A 16617-nucleotide genomic window follows, 5' to 3' on the forward strand; every position below is an offset into this window, starting at 1 on the left:
CCAAAATACTCACTAGCCAGTCCTCAGTGACAGCAACACATCCATTGGGTCCAGGCTGGAGACCTAAAGGCAAGTATGACACACAAATGCTATTTCACCCCCTTCAGTACTCTTAATAAGGCAAAGGAAGAAAATAGTTAAGAAGGATGCTGGGTTTACAGTTATCCAGAGTCTCTGCAAAGCCTCATTGGCTCCTCGGATGAAAACAGCAGGAACTTGGTGCTGACTTTGGGTATGCGTTGGATGGCCACCCCATTTCCTTCAGGGTTTAACAGTGATGCACGGGAAGTCCGTCTGAGGCCACCAGTAGGCGGTTTCCACAACTTCAATAACTATTGTTAGGTGTCTGCAAGAGTATGTCCTTTCCAGAAATAAATCGAACAAACACAAGGTTAATAAAGGCTTTAATTTCACACACACACAAAAAAACTGCATAATTTAAGAAATCAAAACAAGGAAAAACTGTAAAGGATAAAGAGGAACAGTTCTGCTAAAACACAGATAAAGTGCTGCTCCATACAAAACAAAACATAAAGAATTAGAACCAGAAGTCACTCTGAACACAAAGAAAATCACCTCACAGATAATGTGGCCAAAGCTGCCAGCAAACCTGGTTGTGGCTCAGTTAGGCCAAGTGTAGGAGGCTTACTTCTCTTTTCCTTTCCTCAGCATAAACCATCGCTAGCAGGCCAGAGCAGTCGGAGGGAGGGAAACCTGGGACCAGAGGTGCCTACAACCACGTGTGATCGCACTCTGCATCTCGTGCTTGAAAGACCAGTTCAGCTGATTGCTTGTCTTTGTTTTGGCACGTGACCTAATGAACTTGGGTCCTGATCCAGACCCTCCATCCACTCTATTCTTACACCAGTGTACATGCCTATTCTTCGGACCTCTGTACTTTAAGAAAAGTCCAATGTTACCAAAATCAATTGCTTATATTCATACTGGCACACTTTCTAATTAAAACTGCAAAACCTCAGACACATAGCACACATGGAAAAGAAAATTTACTCATCGTTTATAAATAGGATACAACCAAAGAGACTGCCTGAAGCCTAGCAATCAAAGCATGCCACAAAGGGGTCAATGACTGCGCTGAGACACAGCCAAAGGCTTCTGTCACACAACTTTCAAGGCCTAACAAACTACAGATTCCCAACTAAAAAAAAAAGTGTTTTTCAGATGCTAATAAGACCTATCAATAAATACATTAGAATTTTGAAGTCATGTATTAGATGTTAGAGGGCAGGAATCTGTTTTTGTACACATTTAAAGAGAGCATTACTCAGTGTAAAGCAAGATGGGATGAGGAAAAGGACATCTGTTTTGGGGGAATATCTGTTCTACGTGACTTGCAACTGGTGTTGGGTTGTTGATTTTTCTAAAAATCTCCACATAAATACAAGATGCACATGTAATTAGAAATCTAGCTGTTTCCCCAATTTAATACAAAATACTACCTAAGGGGGTTGGTTGGTTAAATCAAATAGGGCAAAAAAAAAAAAGGAAAAAAGTTTGGATGACTAAGAGCATCCACTGTGTCATTTCACCAGAGAACGAAAGAGAAGGGTAATGTTTTGGTTTTGATATAATCTTTTCAGATCACAAATGAGTTTATAAACTACCTTCTTCTGTATGTTTCTACCCCATCCTCCATGCTCTCTCTACACTCACAATGCTCAACTATCTGAGACACTATCAAGAATTTCTTTAATTTAGGTGTATTCAAATAACCTTAACAACTACACCTGTAGCTGCAGTTATATTTATATAGTTATATAATGCTAACTGCAGTATGGAAGGGTAAGTCATGAATTCACTTGCTGAGGTTTTAATTTGTAAAGCTTCTCTTTCAGAAGAATTTCACACTAGATTAAAGAGAGAAAGAAATGTGCAGTCTAATGCTGCCTCCCAGAGTTAGCTGATGTTTAAGTGTCGCTGCATACTTCTTAAACAACACACCGTGGCAAGCAAACAGCTTTTGGAATAAAAATACAAATAGCACAAGTCATGGATTTGCTTCTTTTCTACCTTGCTGAAACAAAACGTAGGAGTGCGCACACACACATAAATATACTGCCCCCAGAACAGACTCTCTCTTCTCACAGGCTTACATTATAGTCATGGCTACCGAAGTGACGAGAGTATCTGGCCACATCCAACTTTTCAGTTCTCCGCAATAACATTAGCCAATAAGAATCAACAAGTTTAGTTTAATTTTCCCTTAAAAAAATAAATCCCAACTAAGATCAGTTGTGTGCAGAACCAAGTGCCGTGAAGTTCCAATTCAATGTCCTTTATAGTTATGTAGCCACATGTGGCATATTCAACAGGAAAGTTAATTACTGTGCAGGCTACCTGGGACCCAAGCACCTTGTACCTTCCTGGTCCAACATACCAAATGCACCACCCCGATTCTGAGCAAACTGATCATACTACACAAAAAATATTATCTACTTACAATTTTTAAATATAATCAGCTCAAAAAAAATTAACATGGTCCAGAAAAAATCTCCATCTGTAGTCATTGATCCTTCACTAAAGCAAAATACGGAAGTAACTTTGTAAAAGGGGTAATAAAGGAGTGCAGACAGAAAGACTGACCAGGCCCAACCATGAACGGCTATCGAGGAAAATTCAGTGAGGTAACTCATCTACCCCAGTGACCTATAGTCATTCAACTAAGCCCTGCCCAAGACATAAAGACCAAATCCAATTAGGTTTCTGAGCCAAGAGTACTTTCTACTAAACCAGACACCACATGCAAGCTATGAAAAGCAAGTTAATGAGGGTACTTCATGGACCATCTAGGTGTATGGCATTATTTCTATTTTTTTATGTCCTAATATACCCCCCTCTCACTTCAAATAATTCCCCCCACGTTTTTTTAATAGCACATCTCAAAATCTCAAATACAGACACAGGGAAGGGAAGTAATAAATAGCTAAAGAATTTGATTACCGCTTCACTTGTGTGAGAAAACCAGCTATTTTCAAGGAAGAAGAAAATGGCTCCCCAGTGGAAAAAGCTACTTTTTAAAACAAATATTTTCCTCTGCTCTATACTACTCCTGCATATCCTACCACCACACCACTGGAACATTCACTAGAGCATTATCTAAGTAAATGATAGGAGGCAAAGCTTTTATTAGTAGTTACGCAAAGTGCTGGGGCCATTTATAATTCAAAGATTCAAAATTTTAGAAGAGACTTTATCAGAACACATCCAAGTTTCAAGAGTTGGGGCTGGAGCTCTCTTAAGGCAATTTTCCAGAAAAGATGTTGCATCTTCTGTGAAAATGAACTTTAAAATATTTTTCCCCTTGAAAACCAGATATGGTTTTGCTCCTATTAGGAATGGGAGAGTAATCTTGTTTAAAATAAAAGAGAAAAAAATAAAAAAGACATATTGAAGGTTTCAGTCTGCTATAGTTAACTATGATCCTAACGATCCCCGGGCAGAATTCTACTCTCAAAGTCTTGACATAGTTTCACAAGTTGCTTAATCAAGCTGCTTCAGTCAGCCGGGTGACTAATGTAGCAGTTAATGTTGTACTACCATATAACATCAACTCAAAGCACCTAAAAAGGTAAATGCATTATGCACCGTTTTTATGTGTTAGTTCTTGTGATTACCTAAACCAATCACATTTTAATCCCCAGCCTATTTTAAGGGCAAGGCCAGACAGACAGCAAACGGTTAAATGTTCAAGCTTCATCTGATAGCTCATGTACTCACTTCACATTCCTAGTAGGGCTTTTAGCTTTACAGCGGTCCAGAGTTTTAGCTTTAACACGAGAATACCCCTCTTCACCTCTCTGTTTGAGACGGAGATGCTAGCATTCTTCTTCATCCCTAAGTATCCTTGCTGGGGCATCCCAATTATTTTCCTGCCTCTTAAAGTTTTGGTTGAACTGTTAGGATAATGCTTGCTCCATAGAAGAATGACACAGAAGAAAAATCAAAGATTCTATCTTCACCACCATAATAATATAGATGATATGCAATAAACACACTCAGTGAAGAAATCTCTTTAAAGAAAATACAAAGTGTACAATTAATACCAATGTGGGATCTTAACATATTCCAAGCACCAACAATCCATTTCTTGGGACTGCATGTAAACAGCAAAAGCATTACAAATCCATGAATTAATTCTTTAAAAAAGCTCCCAAGTCAGGTGGCAGAAATGCCCCCCCTTTGCAAGGAGGACAAACTGTCCTTAGTGTAACATGGAGAGCTGGTTTTCCAGTGAACTTTACTAATAAGAAACACGCATGAAAGATTACAGACTTGAGTGAAACTACTCAAGAACATAAAAGCTAAATGCTAACTGATATGTATACCTTCACACATTTCTTAGGTGAATGGACTCTTTGACAACTTCATTTCTTTCCAAACTGCTGTGCTACTAATTTTGAGCAGGCATACTCTGGTGGCTCATCGTAACTCTTTAAGGCTCCATTCATTCCTCATATATGTGTGTGTATGTACATATATATACATATGCATATTTACAACATATATTTCTAAGACAAAAGGAAGTGCTATTCTTGTAGGAGAAATAGAGGATAATCAACTATAGAGGTGAGACCAAAGTTTCCATAAAACAGTTAGCATGGAGCATTCCGCAAAATTGCAATTTTTGTCTTTTGGTTTGGCCCTGAGCTGTTTGTTGCTCCCGCATCAAGCAGAGTTCTGAATTCTCCTCAGGCAGAGGGAAAGTGAGGTGGGTGACAGCAAGGGAGCATATGCAGTGCGCACTGCCAACCCAGGAGTCTGCTCCTCACGAGGCCTGACGAGTGGTCTTCACCGCTTCCATGCTAAGTGCCTGAGAGTTCTTTTCTGTTTCCAGCAGCTCATCAAAGATCTCCCTTAAAATCAAACAAAAAAATGAGCATTCAGTGAACAAAGCCAAAAAATAGACAGAAAGTACATACTGATAAAGTATGCATAATCCCATTTGGTGCCTAAATATTACTAAACAAGTGGCTCATTTATTTGATCACCATCTTAACCCAAAGTGTTGATTTCTGAGAACAACAGGAGGGAGGAAGCTGGCAAGAGTCAGCTTTCATAAAAATGTTATGTAGTTTCCATCAACATAACTCAGATTTTCTAGCCGATACAACTAGAAGACAGCTTCTATCAATAAAGGAGTCTCAAGTTCCATACCTAGATGCTACAGTGTGATGGGTAATTAATGCTGAGTTAAGAAAGAAAATAATCTGGACTTACAAGGAAATAAGACATAAGCCCTAAGAAAAGATAACGAAACCAAAATTATCAACCAATTAAGTGATGGGAACATTTGATTCTTAAAGGAAGAAGAAAGAGTTGGGTAATTTTTAGCCCATGGCCTCAGATTGGGAACAGTTTCTTACTTGTGCATATAAAAGAAGATGTAACCACTCCGATCCCGATCACTCTGTACCGAAGCCTCTTGGATTTTAGATACCTCCAGGTCATTATAAGTAAACCACGCCTGCTTCTTAATGTCATACACATCACTAATGTAATGACCTGAAAAAAATAAAATCTTAAAATTGAGGTTTAAAAATTTTTTTTCAATTTTTCTCAGATACAGAAAGTTTCAGAAAGAGATAAAACAACCACACTATCTACTTTACTACCCCACCTCCTCCAAATTTCTAAAAACCATTAAACAAGCAAGTACAAACATTTAAGGGAGGAATATACCACACCAGGACAACTTTTTGACAAAAGATTTTGAAGTTTTTCTTGATGCATTCAACTTACACCTCCCAAAGCCAGGCACAGAGCAGCCTAATAAGGAGTAAATGCTGGCTACTACATTTATAAAATGCTGAAATCATTTTGTCCATTTACCTGAAGAAGAAGTGCTACCAATGTGGCTGACAACACTGATGAGCCGATAGGAATGAGGAAGATTTCCTGTCTGGAAAACAGAAGTGGGCATGACTTTTAACTCCTCACTTGAATAAAAGCAAGACATTAAATTTATTATCAAAGCTGACATGGCTAAGTTTTAGCGTGGGTGTAGTCAGATTCAATAAATTCTACTCCCAACTAAGAACATATCCTAAAAAAATAATTTGAAAGAAGAGTACATGTGCAAAATTACTTACTGTAGCATTATCTTTAATAACAAAAAGTTGGAACTAACAATAGGCCAATGATAGTTGAACAGTTTAGTGGTGTAACAACTCAACACAATATTATTCAGTTATTTAAAAATATCTTATGGGCCACCAATGTATTAACTTGATTTTCAAACCCACGAAAATGCACAAAATAACCACAGATCTATACAAATAAGTATGTTAATGGTTAAGTACTGAAAAGCAGGAAGAAATAAAAAATGAAGAGTTGGTATATTCCTGTAGGGATTATAGGTAAACATTTACATTTCAAATATTTTTTTAAATGCTATTAAAATATTGTCAGAAAAATAAAACAAAACTGAAAAGAGTACTCCCTACACTAAGGCAGCACCATTAGGCACAATTTTGGGCACAAATACAGCTATATGTAAACCAGAAACCACAAAATATTTATAAACTTCGATGCAGTAATTTACTTGTGGAGATTTAAAGAAAAAAGGTCCCAAACATAGAAAACATTACAACCTTACACAGTTCCTCAATGGATGCTTTATTATAGTGAAAAAACAGGAACAACTTAAAATGCTCAATGTTAGTTAAAAATAAAATAAACAGTATATTCATTTGAGGGAATATAGCACAGCCATTAAAAATAAACTGTGTAGCCCTGACTGGTGTGGCTCAGTGGTTTGGGTGTTGTCCCACAAACTGAAAGGCCACCGGTTCGAATTCCAGGCAGGGCACATGCCTGGGTTTCGGGCCAGGGCCCTGGTTGGTTCGGAGTGTGTGAGAGGCAACCAATAGATGTTTCTCTCTCACATCGATGTTTCTCTTCCTCTTTTTCTCCCTCCCTTCCTCTCTCTCTAAAAATAAGTAAATAAAATCTTTAAAAATAAAATGAAATAACATGCTTATAAAGACCTAGTTTTGAAAAGCAGAGTAAAAACTGTACTTAAAGGATCTCTTTTTAAAAGCATACTCAGGGGTATAGAAATGACAAAAGAATATGGTAAAACGCTAAATGTAGTTTTGTTAGGACTGTGGGATTCTGGGTAATTAAAACTATTAAAAAATTGGAAAATGGAAAAAAAGCAATTATTTAAAGAAAAAGAAAGATAAAAGATTCCAATGCATTCTAGTTAACACCTTTGATTCAACAGATGTTATAGTTTTGGTAGAACTAAAGATGATTTAATATACGTAAGACCTGGGGAGCCACGTTACTCGGTTATTACCTAACTGCATGTAAGGTATATTTTTGTTTTTGTTTCGTTTTGTTTTGAATCTTATAAGAAATGATGAGCAAAGGACAGGAGAAAATGAAGGCCATTTGATGGCTGCCACAGGGGCAGAAATGAATCTGCAATGGAAACTGACAGTGGGGTCTGTGAAGATGAGGAACAGAAGCAATACTGACTGTCTGACCAGGGCCACCCAGGGACTGGTGAGTAAAACGTCACTTACCTCCGCATTTCTCCTCAGTTCCTCAGCTTCAGCTTCCGTGTACTCCATATCTAAAACATCCTCATTTCCAGAGTCCTCATCAGAACCCAGTGAATCCAGAAAAGAGTTGTTAAACTCTAAAGAACACAAAGACAGAGTCTCGTAAAAATTTCTTGGAATAGACACAAAGAGATGATTAGGAAGATAAAAAACCGCCTGAGTTCACATTTTTCTCATTCTAAGAAAATATAAAACATATATATTATTATTAGGGTTACAATTCACCTAGTCCGCTCTGGGGACCAACAATTCAGGCACCAGGTATCTGTAAAAGAAATGCTCCTTTTCCTTTTTAAATGTATTTATATGAAAGGGGATGTAACTATATAAAGAATAAAACTGAAGAGAATATAATTTTATTTTTAAAAAATATTTTACTTATTATTTTTAGAAAGAGAAGAAAGCAGGGAGGGGGGGAGAAACATCGATTGGAGGCCTCTCGCCCACCCCCAACTGGGGGCCTGGCCTGCAACCCAGCCTTGTGCCTTCACTGGGGATCAAACTGGCAGCCTTACACTTCACAGGCCAGCGCTCAATCCACTGAGCTACACCAGCCAGGGCATAAAACATTAAAACAAACAAACAAGTAAATAAATATAGTGGTTTTCTTTTTTTGTTAAAACTTTTTGATAATTTTTTTTTAAAAGATTTTATTTATTTATTTTTAGAGAGCGGGGAAGGGAGGAAGAGAGGGAGAGAAACATCAATGTGTGGTTGCCTACTGGGGATCTGGCCTGCAACCCAGGCATGTGCCCTGAGTGGGAATCCAACCAGTGACCCTTTGGTTCACAGGCTGGCACTCAATCCACTGAGCCACACCAGCCAGGCCATCCATTTTCTTTAATAATATGCTTCCACTAGAAGAATCCATCTTTACTAATGGCTTTAAATAATCATAGGAACATTTGTACGTAAATGGCCCTTTGCTTTGAAATATAATTAATTCCACTAAAATCACTGTATTGAGTTGTTTAAAGGACACGAACACATAAAAATGAAAGAACAAGAAAAGACTATGTCTTCAAAATTCTGGAATCTTAAAAGTAGGTGGTTGACAGACTTAACAGACCCAAGAAAACTGAAGTCAAACCCTAAGCCAGTAAAGGAAAAATTGAGAACCAATCCAATTTACATCACAGAATCTTCAAAAAACATACAACTTGGAAATACCTGATACCTCTGAAACTGGAGGCTAAGTAAGAGATAAAAAGTAAGAATTAGGTGAAAGTTATTTGAGAAAATAAACTCCTAGCTCCATTTCCCTCACTTCATGCTGCTAGCCAATGACAGAAATGTGGAACTTTATTTGGTAGAGAGGGTAAAGCAGTCTCTGGACTGGAGGATGCCAGGCACAGGAGAGGCCATTGAGTACCATACTGAACACAGGAGTAGGTGACAGCTTGCATATTGAAGGATGACTACAACTGCTCCTCCTCCCTCAGCCTTATTCTTCTCCTTGGCTTCCAGAACTCTGACAGTCAAATCTTTTACCTCTAGGCAAAGGCAAAAGATTAGAAAATCCCTCCTGAGAAATCTGACCAGTCCAGGAGAAAGGATAAAACACCCCCCCCCCCCAAACACCCCCATTCTGTAAAACTCAAAAGTTGACTAGCGCTAGTTATTCATGTGTTCAGAGTGTCCAATTATCTTTTCAGTCCTCTATTCTTAGCCATGAGCTGACAGTCAAGGATTACTAGATATCTGAGAAAAGCCTTTAACAAGAAATATAAGGACCATAATACACACAGGACAGAGCAATCTGGAGGAAACAGAATCTATCCAGGGACAGTAAATTTATTTTTAGATTTTATTTATTTATAGAGAGAGGGGAAGGGAGGGAGAAAAAGGGAGAGAAACAGCAATGTGTGAAATATCCATCAGTTGCCTCTCGCACGCCCCCAACTGGTGACCTGGCCTTGCAACCCAGGCATGTGCCCTGACTGGGAATTGAACTGGTGAACTTTTGCTTTGCAGGCCAGGACTCAATCCACTGAGCCAAACCAGCCAGGGCTGGGACAGTAAACTTTAAGTAAACAAACAACTATATTTAATATCCTCAGAGAATTGAGATGGTATTGTTTCTATGAACCAAACCAAACCAAAACAAACAAAACATTATAAAAAAGGAATAGTCATATAAGCACAAGTCAGTTTTTTAAAATATAAAAATAAAACACTCAAAAGATTATTCCGAGTTGGTTGCAGGTCAGGTCCCCAGCAGGGGCTACATTAGAGGCAACCACACACTGATGTTTCTCTTCCTCTCCTTCCCTTCCCCCCTCTCTAAAATAAATACATAAAATCTAAAAAGAACCATACTAGAAAGTCTGGGTAATAGGAGTTTCAAAAGAGAAGAGAGAATGTGGAGGGGAGGGAATCAGTGAAAATTTCTTAGAACTCAAGGACACAAATTTCTAGATTAAAATGATTCAGTACCCAACAAAAGGGCTAAAATGGATCCACACCAAGGCACATCATCGTGAAACTTGATCACAAGAAAAACAAACAGAAGATCCTACCAGATTTTAAAGGTAAAAAAGAAAAAGAAAAAGAGATCATGTCTTTTTTCATTTTATTTTATTTTTTAATGTTTTATTTATTTATTTTTGGAGGGGAAGGGAAGGAGAAAGAGGAGAGAAACACCGATGTGTGGTTGCCTCTCATGTGTCCCCTACTGGGAACCTGGCCCGCAACTCAGGCATGTGCCCTGACTGGGAATTGAACTGGCAACCCCTTGATTTGCAGGCTGGTGCTCAATTCACTGAGCCACACCAACCAGGGCTCTTTTTTCATTTTAGAGAAAGAGAAGAAGGGAAAGAGAGAGAGAGAGAGAAAAAGAAACAATGATTTATCATTCCACTTATTTATGAATTTATTGGTTGTTTCTTGTATGCACCCTGACTGGAGATCGAACCAGAAACCTTGGTGTATCAGGGTGACACTCTAACCAACTGAGCTACCTGGCCAGGGCTGTAGAATTTTCACACAGCAACCCTACAGACAAGACTCCTCCCACTGCCCAGCAGCATGACTGCAAACCTGGACTTGTGTATTTAGCCAGACAATCAAATACTGCAGCAATGAAACTTGCAAAATTTCAAAAAAAATCTAAGTCATACCCCCCCCCTTTTAAAGATTTATTTATTTATTTATTTTTAGAGAGAAGGGAAGGGAGGGAGAAAGAGAGGGAGAGAAACATAAATGTGTGGTTGCCTCTCATACATGCCTTCTGGGGACCTGGCCTGCAACCCAGGCATATGCCCTGATTGGTAATCGAACCGGGGTCCCTTTGGTTTGCAGGCCTATGCTTAATCCACTGAGCTACGCTACACCAGCCAGGGCTTTATCCCCCTCTTTTGAAGAGAATACTGGAGGAGCTCTAACAAAGCACAACTAGACCAAGAATGAGGAAGAGTGAGATATAGGAAATGGGAGACTCAAACAGAGGAACGAATCAGAGGGAATTCCCATGATAATGATTAGAATAGCTGTAACAGATCTCAGGAGAGCTGTGCATAGATGTATATGGCGACCAGACTAAATTGGAGCAATACGACTCTTGATACAGCCATCACTACCACCATAGAACCATCTTTTAAATCCGAGGACAGAATGCCTGGGTGAGCTTAGCTTGAATTCTTATTTGTAACTGTCTCTACCATGTCCCAGTCAAATTCCTGCTCTTTCTTCCATGTCATGGTGTCCAGACCAGCTTAGAACACTCATTTTGTACCATCAAAACGTTCTGCTCTGATCTATTTCCGAGATTTGGAGAAAGACCACAATGATATTAGAAAACAGAGTTAGCCCACTTCCGGTGACTACGTGTTCCTGTGGACTTGCAGCACTTGGTTCATATATTCTGCCAAATGCCATGACTGTGGTGAACCTTATGCTTCTGAATACCCACTCATAACTGCCCACTGACTTCCCCAGAGCGATCTCTTACAAAAAAATATATTGTTTAGGGGCTATCAATACAATAAATACTATTTTTAAAATAACCAAGCTACTGCCCCAGCTGGTGCGGCATCGTCCTGCAAACCTAAAGGTTGCCAGTTCGATTTCAGGTCAGGGCACATGCCTGGGTTGCAGGTTCAGTCCCCAGACTGGGTGTGTGCAGAAGGCAACCAATCAATGTTTCTCTCCCTCCCTTCCTCTCTCTAAAATCAAAACAAAAATTCTTTTAAAAAGGGGAAAGAAAAAGCAAGCTACTAATTAATACAAATGTTAGAATAGTGGTTTCCTCTGGGAAGGAGGAGGAAGGAAGGGTTATCCAGGTAACTTCTAAAGTTTTATTTCTTTACCTGGGAGGTGTTCGAATTTATTGTTATTTAAACTAACAAACCCATTTTTCATGCTCTCCTCTGTGTGATACATTTCACCATTGAAAAAGGTAATTAAAATAATCTCCATACCTTGAAGACTTAACTCTGTAGCTCTTTTGATGTCATCATCTTCTTTCTGTTCCCAAGCCTCCTAAAGAGACAAGAACAAAACTAAGGTATTTAAAGAAGTCTTGATTAAAACTTATTTAATGAGGATAAAATTAGTTGCTCTAGAAGTATTTGCTAATAATGTTTTCCATAATTTTATGGATGTTTGGACTATGACCTATTGGAGGATGTAGAGAAGTTCTGTTCTTTCTCCTAAAACACACCCTCTGGGATTAAAAAGGCTTAAATGCTATCTTTGCTAGTCAGTGACAATTGGCATGCCAACCAAAAGCCATTCAATGTGACATTATGATATAATCCCCTTCCTTCTTACATGTATGAAATATCTGGCATATGGCAGATACTTAGTAAATTGCTCTGTTCTCTCCCTGATTTATAGCATGCACTAATCCCCATGGTGTAAGTACTGTCACCATGGCCAATCTTTGGCCACCAACATAACACTGAATGCAGGGTAGGAAAGAGGTATATGAAGCTGGCTCTCCTGAGCTGACAGTGAACTGGCTCTAGCACACCAATGGCCCAAAGTTTATGACAGCAGGATAAACGTTACGTCCACAGATAGTACTCAGATTTGTATATTTGTCCTTGCTAAAGAAACCAAGACACATAAACAGATGCTTGGTAAATACTAAATAAATGCTGTTACCTATTACTTTTCTAAATACATCTGAAGTTCTCTTAGAAAAACTGGTACCTCTGAAAATGTCTCAACTAGATGACTAATTACAAAAAGACATGGGGAAATGTTGATAATAAAAAAAAATTATCACCCCCATTTTCAGAGAAAAGATAATTTACAAAGAATGCACGAATAAAGAAAAATTATAATTTAATGAGGATAATTTTATACTTTCCTCAACTCTAGACTTGCTTTTAAAGATCTTAGAACAAGCTATTCTACATTATAGTACTGGAAGCAATAAATACTGTGTTCAAAAACCAACAGAGATATTATCTAAGGGAGAAAAAAGATTCCTTAAACTTATCCAAGTATATAAAGTCTATGCTGAAAACAGAAAGAGACTCTCTTTTAGTTATTAATAGAATAATGCAGGTATACCAAACTAAAGAAACTTCATCTTATAATCATACTCTCACATCTAAGGAAAATACAGGGCAGGACAAAAAAGGAGGTTTGCAGTTGTCAGTACATGAAACAATTTCTTCCTGCATTAGTATTTATTACTTATTGTATTATTTTTCTTATGAATCTCTTTTGCCCCACCCTGTAAGTTTGTTTTAACTGGGTCAGCTGACAAGAAATACTGTAAGATACTACTATAAAGAAATCAGATTTTGGTCTTTTACATTAAAAGTAAGTTTTCTAAAACAAATGATCACTATATATTACTTGTAAAATAGTTGGACATATAGCCCTGGCTGGTGTGGCTCAGGGGACTGAGTGCCGGCCTGCAAACCAAAAGGTCACTGGTTTGATTCCCAGTCAGGGCACATGTCTGGGTTGTGGGCCAGATCCTGAGGTGGCGCATGCAAGAGGCTACTGATGGATGTATCTCTCCCTCTCTTTCTCTCTCCCTTCCCCCCCGCTCTAAAAATAAATAAATAAAATCTTAAAAAAGTAAAATAGTTTGACATACATACACTTGATGACAAGGTGGGTAAGGAGGTATTTTTTATAAATAAAAAGATATAGAACAGTTAGTTCTGAAATGGTTTTAAAGTAGAAGTCCTCAACCTTGGCTGCACATTAGAATCAGGGAATAAAGTTTAAAAAAATCCTTATTAAAGGACTCATGGACACGGGCAACCCTGTGGTGACTGCTGGAGGAAGAGAGGTATAAGTAGACTAAATGGTAATGGAAAAAAAATACAATAAAAATTAAATTTAACCCCCCCCCAAAAGAAAACTAAGGAATCTAGATGCCCACACTAGAGCCCAGATCAATTACATCAGAATCAAGCACCAGTATTTTTTAAAGCTCCCCAGGCAATATTAATGTGTAATTAAGCTTGGGACCCACTGTTCTAGAGAAATTAGATTTCTTAATCTGATTGTCTGTAAACACTAAAACTGTGTGTTCATTCTAGGGAGTCTTGGTAAATTTTTATTACTAACATGACTTGGATTGCACAGGATTAGACAAGCAAAAGACATCACCTTTTAGTCTGATACCTTAATGACTACAACTGTGCAAATAAGCCAGCTTTGGCAAATGTTAGTATAAAGAAGTAAAAATTAAAGGATAGATTACTACATAAAGAGGAGAGCAGATAAATGTTAATATATGACTAAAATCTAAGTATCAGATAATATTTCTAAGAATTTTATCTTCAAATAATTCATAGGGAAGGACTAATATTGTGAGAAAATGACCAAAACAAACACACTGCCTTAAAATATTAAAGATAAAATCATGGTGTTATACTGGCTGTTTCTACAGCTTGCAAATAGGTTGGACTGGGATGGGGTCTAATAACCCCTCTTGCTTTAACATGCAGTGAATTATTGTAATGGGAGGTAACCAACAATGTATATTGTTGCAGTTGAATTTTCAAAAACAGAAAAACTATCACCATATCTGTTCAAATCCAATGCAAAGCTCCAAAGAAGTTTTTATTTTGTTTGTTTTGGTAGAGCAATGATATTGTATTCAAATCACCTGGAACAATGCCTCACACCCAGTAAGTGCTTAACACATGTAAGTTATTATTATTACTATTATTCTATTTCTTGGGAAAGGTAAGTATGGAGAAAGTAGCAGTATGACTATCTCTTACTTGCTCCTGGAGGCTCTGAGCCAAGGCTTGCTGAAGCTCTTGCTCTTCCCTTTCACGGTCCATGTCAAACTGCTGAAGCCAATCAACCTCTCCTTGAGATCCTTCTGGGGTTTTGTTTTCTTTATTCTCATCACAGTCTTTAGTTATCTCAGTAAAACTGGCTGGATCTGAGGAAGCAGAACATAACATAACTGGGAAATCCTCTCTAATAAACTGAAATCTCTGGACTAGAGTGACATCTACTGTTCAGAAAGTAATTTACCACAACAGGACATAAAATTCATCTTAATACATCTAGCCCAGGGTTTCTCAATCTCAGAACTACTGACATTTTGTGTAGGACAATTTTTTGTTATTAGGGGAGGGGTGTCCTATTCATTGTAGAATTTTAGCAACATCCCTGGCCTCTACCTACTAGATGCCAGTACCAACTCTCCCCACCCCACACCTCCAGTTGTGACAACCAAAAATAACAGACATTGTGAAATGTCCCCTGGGGAACAAAACTGCCCTTCTTTGTCATCCACTGATCTACAGCAATGGTTCTGAAACTTAATCAATCACCAGAAGCACTATGGTTAGGACAGAGAATTAAACAGCCATATTCATGGGTCATACATAATGTCACATGACGAAGTACTAGGAATAAAGAATTAGAGTAAATTAAGAATTAGTCTAGAATCATTAAGCTAATAATGAGATTTATCCCATTTGTTACAATGTATGTTAAGTGTTTTTGCATTAATAATCAAATAAGCCTTGTACATATTCTGAATCAAGAGTTCCATAAAACATGTAATAAATACCTCATGTACCACACAAGTATATGACAACATGTGTGTTTAGAACATTCATCCAGTGAAGTAAAAGAAAAATGAATCATCAATTTCTTTTTGTTCTTCAGTCCCTAGTCTATGGCTAGCTGGGATAAACAGTATGGTCATGATTTTGTTCCGGTTATTTGAACTGTGGATCAACATTTCATTATAATTTGTAATACTGGCAAGTATTAAAGGTAAGCAGGGAGAAGAGGACTCTACCTACCTATCTACCTGCCTATCTACCTCAAACATTTTACCAAAGCAAAAATTCTCACCAAAACAAGTTAAAGAAATTCTCATAAAAAAATCAACAGATCAGTAAGAATTACCTTTACAGGTTCATTCTATATAAATTGTTTTAAAATTAGTGTATGCTCTTTACCTGCCCCCAAACTGCATTTTAACCATTTAAACGATAGATACTTTTCTATAGCACTGACAACTCTGAAGCTTACAGCAACCTGGTTTCAGATTCTATTCAGCAACTAGTCATCATTTTAAAAATTGTATTGAATTGCTAAATATTTACCGCTAACACTAACTCAATATTCATTATGAGAGGAAAAGAAACTCAGGATATACTAAGAACAAAAAGCAGTATGATCCCAATTTTTAAAAATTATACTAGGGATATTAATGATTTCTTCCTTTTCTCCATGCTTAGAGAAACAATCATTTCTGCAGCCTGGAAGAGGCAGCTCTGAAGTCTATACAAATCTGCCTATCACTTTGGCCTTAGCTTAATGAACCAGGAATAAATATTTGGGTCAACCAATCAGACTCCTTGTAGAAATCTGGAACCGAGATATTCAAAGTTAGATGTGTTAAGCATTTCAAGTGGAAGATTTAGGAGCTGAGACTACTATTTTAGGGCATAAGATGAGTAATACTACTTTATCAAAACATATAAAAAGGTGACAGAGGTACAATTTTTTTAACCAGTAATTTTCAGCATTCAATGTACCAATGCACTTCACACAATCCTAGAATTACAATAGCAATTAATCC

General features: G+C 37.7%; 1 protein-coding gene across 6 annotated transcripts in view; it reads right to left on the reverse strand.

The window, feature by feature from the left end:
- Window positions 1–387: 387 nt before the first annotated feature.
- USP37 (ubiquitin specific peptidase 37) overlaps window positions 388–16617 on the reverse strand; it is a 78872-nt gene continuing 62642 nt past the window's right edge. For all 6 annotated transcript variants that reach the window (XM_045197981.2, XM_024563883.4, XM_045197983.3 and 3 more), the window contains 6 exons: window positions 14789–14955; window positions 12008–12068; window positions 7551–7666; window positions 5851–5920; window positions 5385–5523; window positions 388–4874 (listed from right to left, as the gene is read on the reverse strand). In XM_045197981.2, the coding sequence (XP_045053916.2) occupies window positions 4787–4874; window positions 5385–5523; window positions 5851–5920; window positions 7551–7666; window positions 12008–12068; window positions 14789–14955 (641 nt within the window). In that variant the 3' untranslated portion in view covers window positions 388–4786. The remainder of the gene's footprint in view (window positions 4875–5384; window positions 5524–5850; window positions 5921–7550; window positions 7667–12007; window positions 12069–14788; window positions 14956–16617) is intronic.

This window comes from Desmodus rotundus, chromosome 2 (assembly GCF_022682495.2).
Source record: "Desmodus rotundus isolate HL8 chromosome 2, HLdesRot8A.1, whole genome shotgun sequence".
Classification (NCBI taxonomy): Eukaryota; Metazoa; Chordata; class Mammalia; order Chiroptera; family Phyllostomidae; genus Desmodus; species Desmodus rotundus.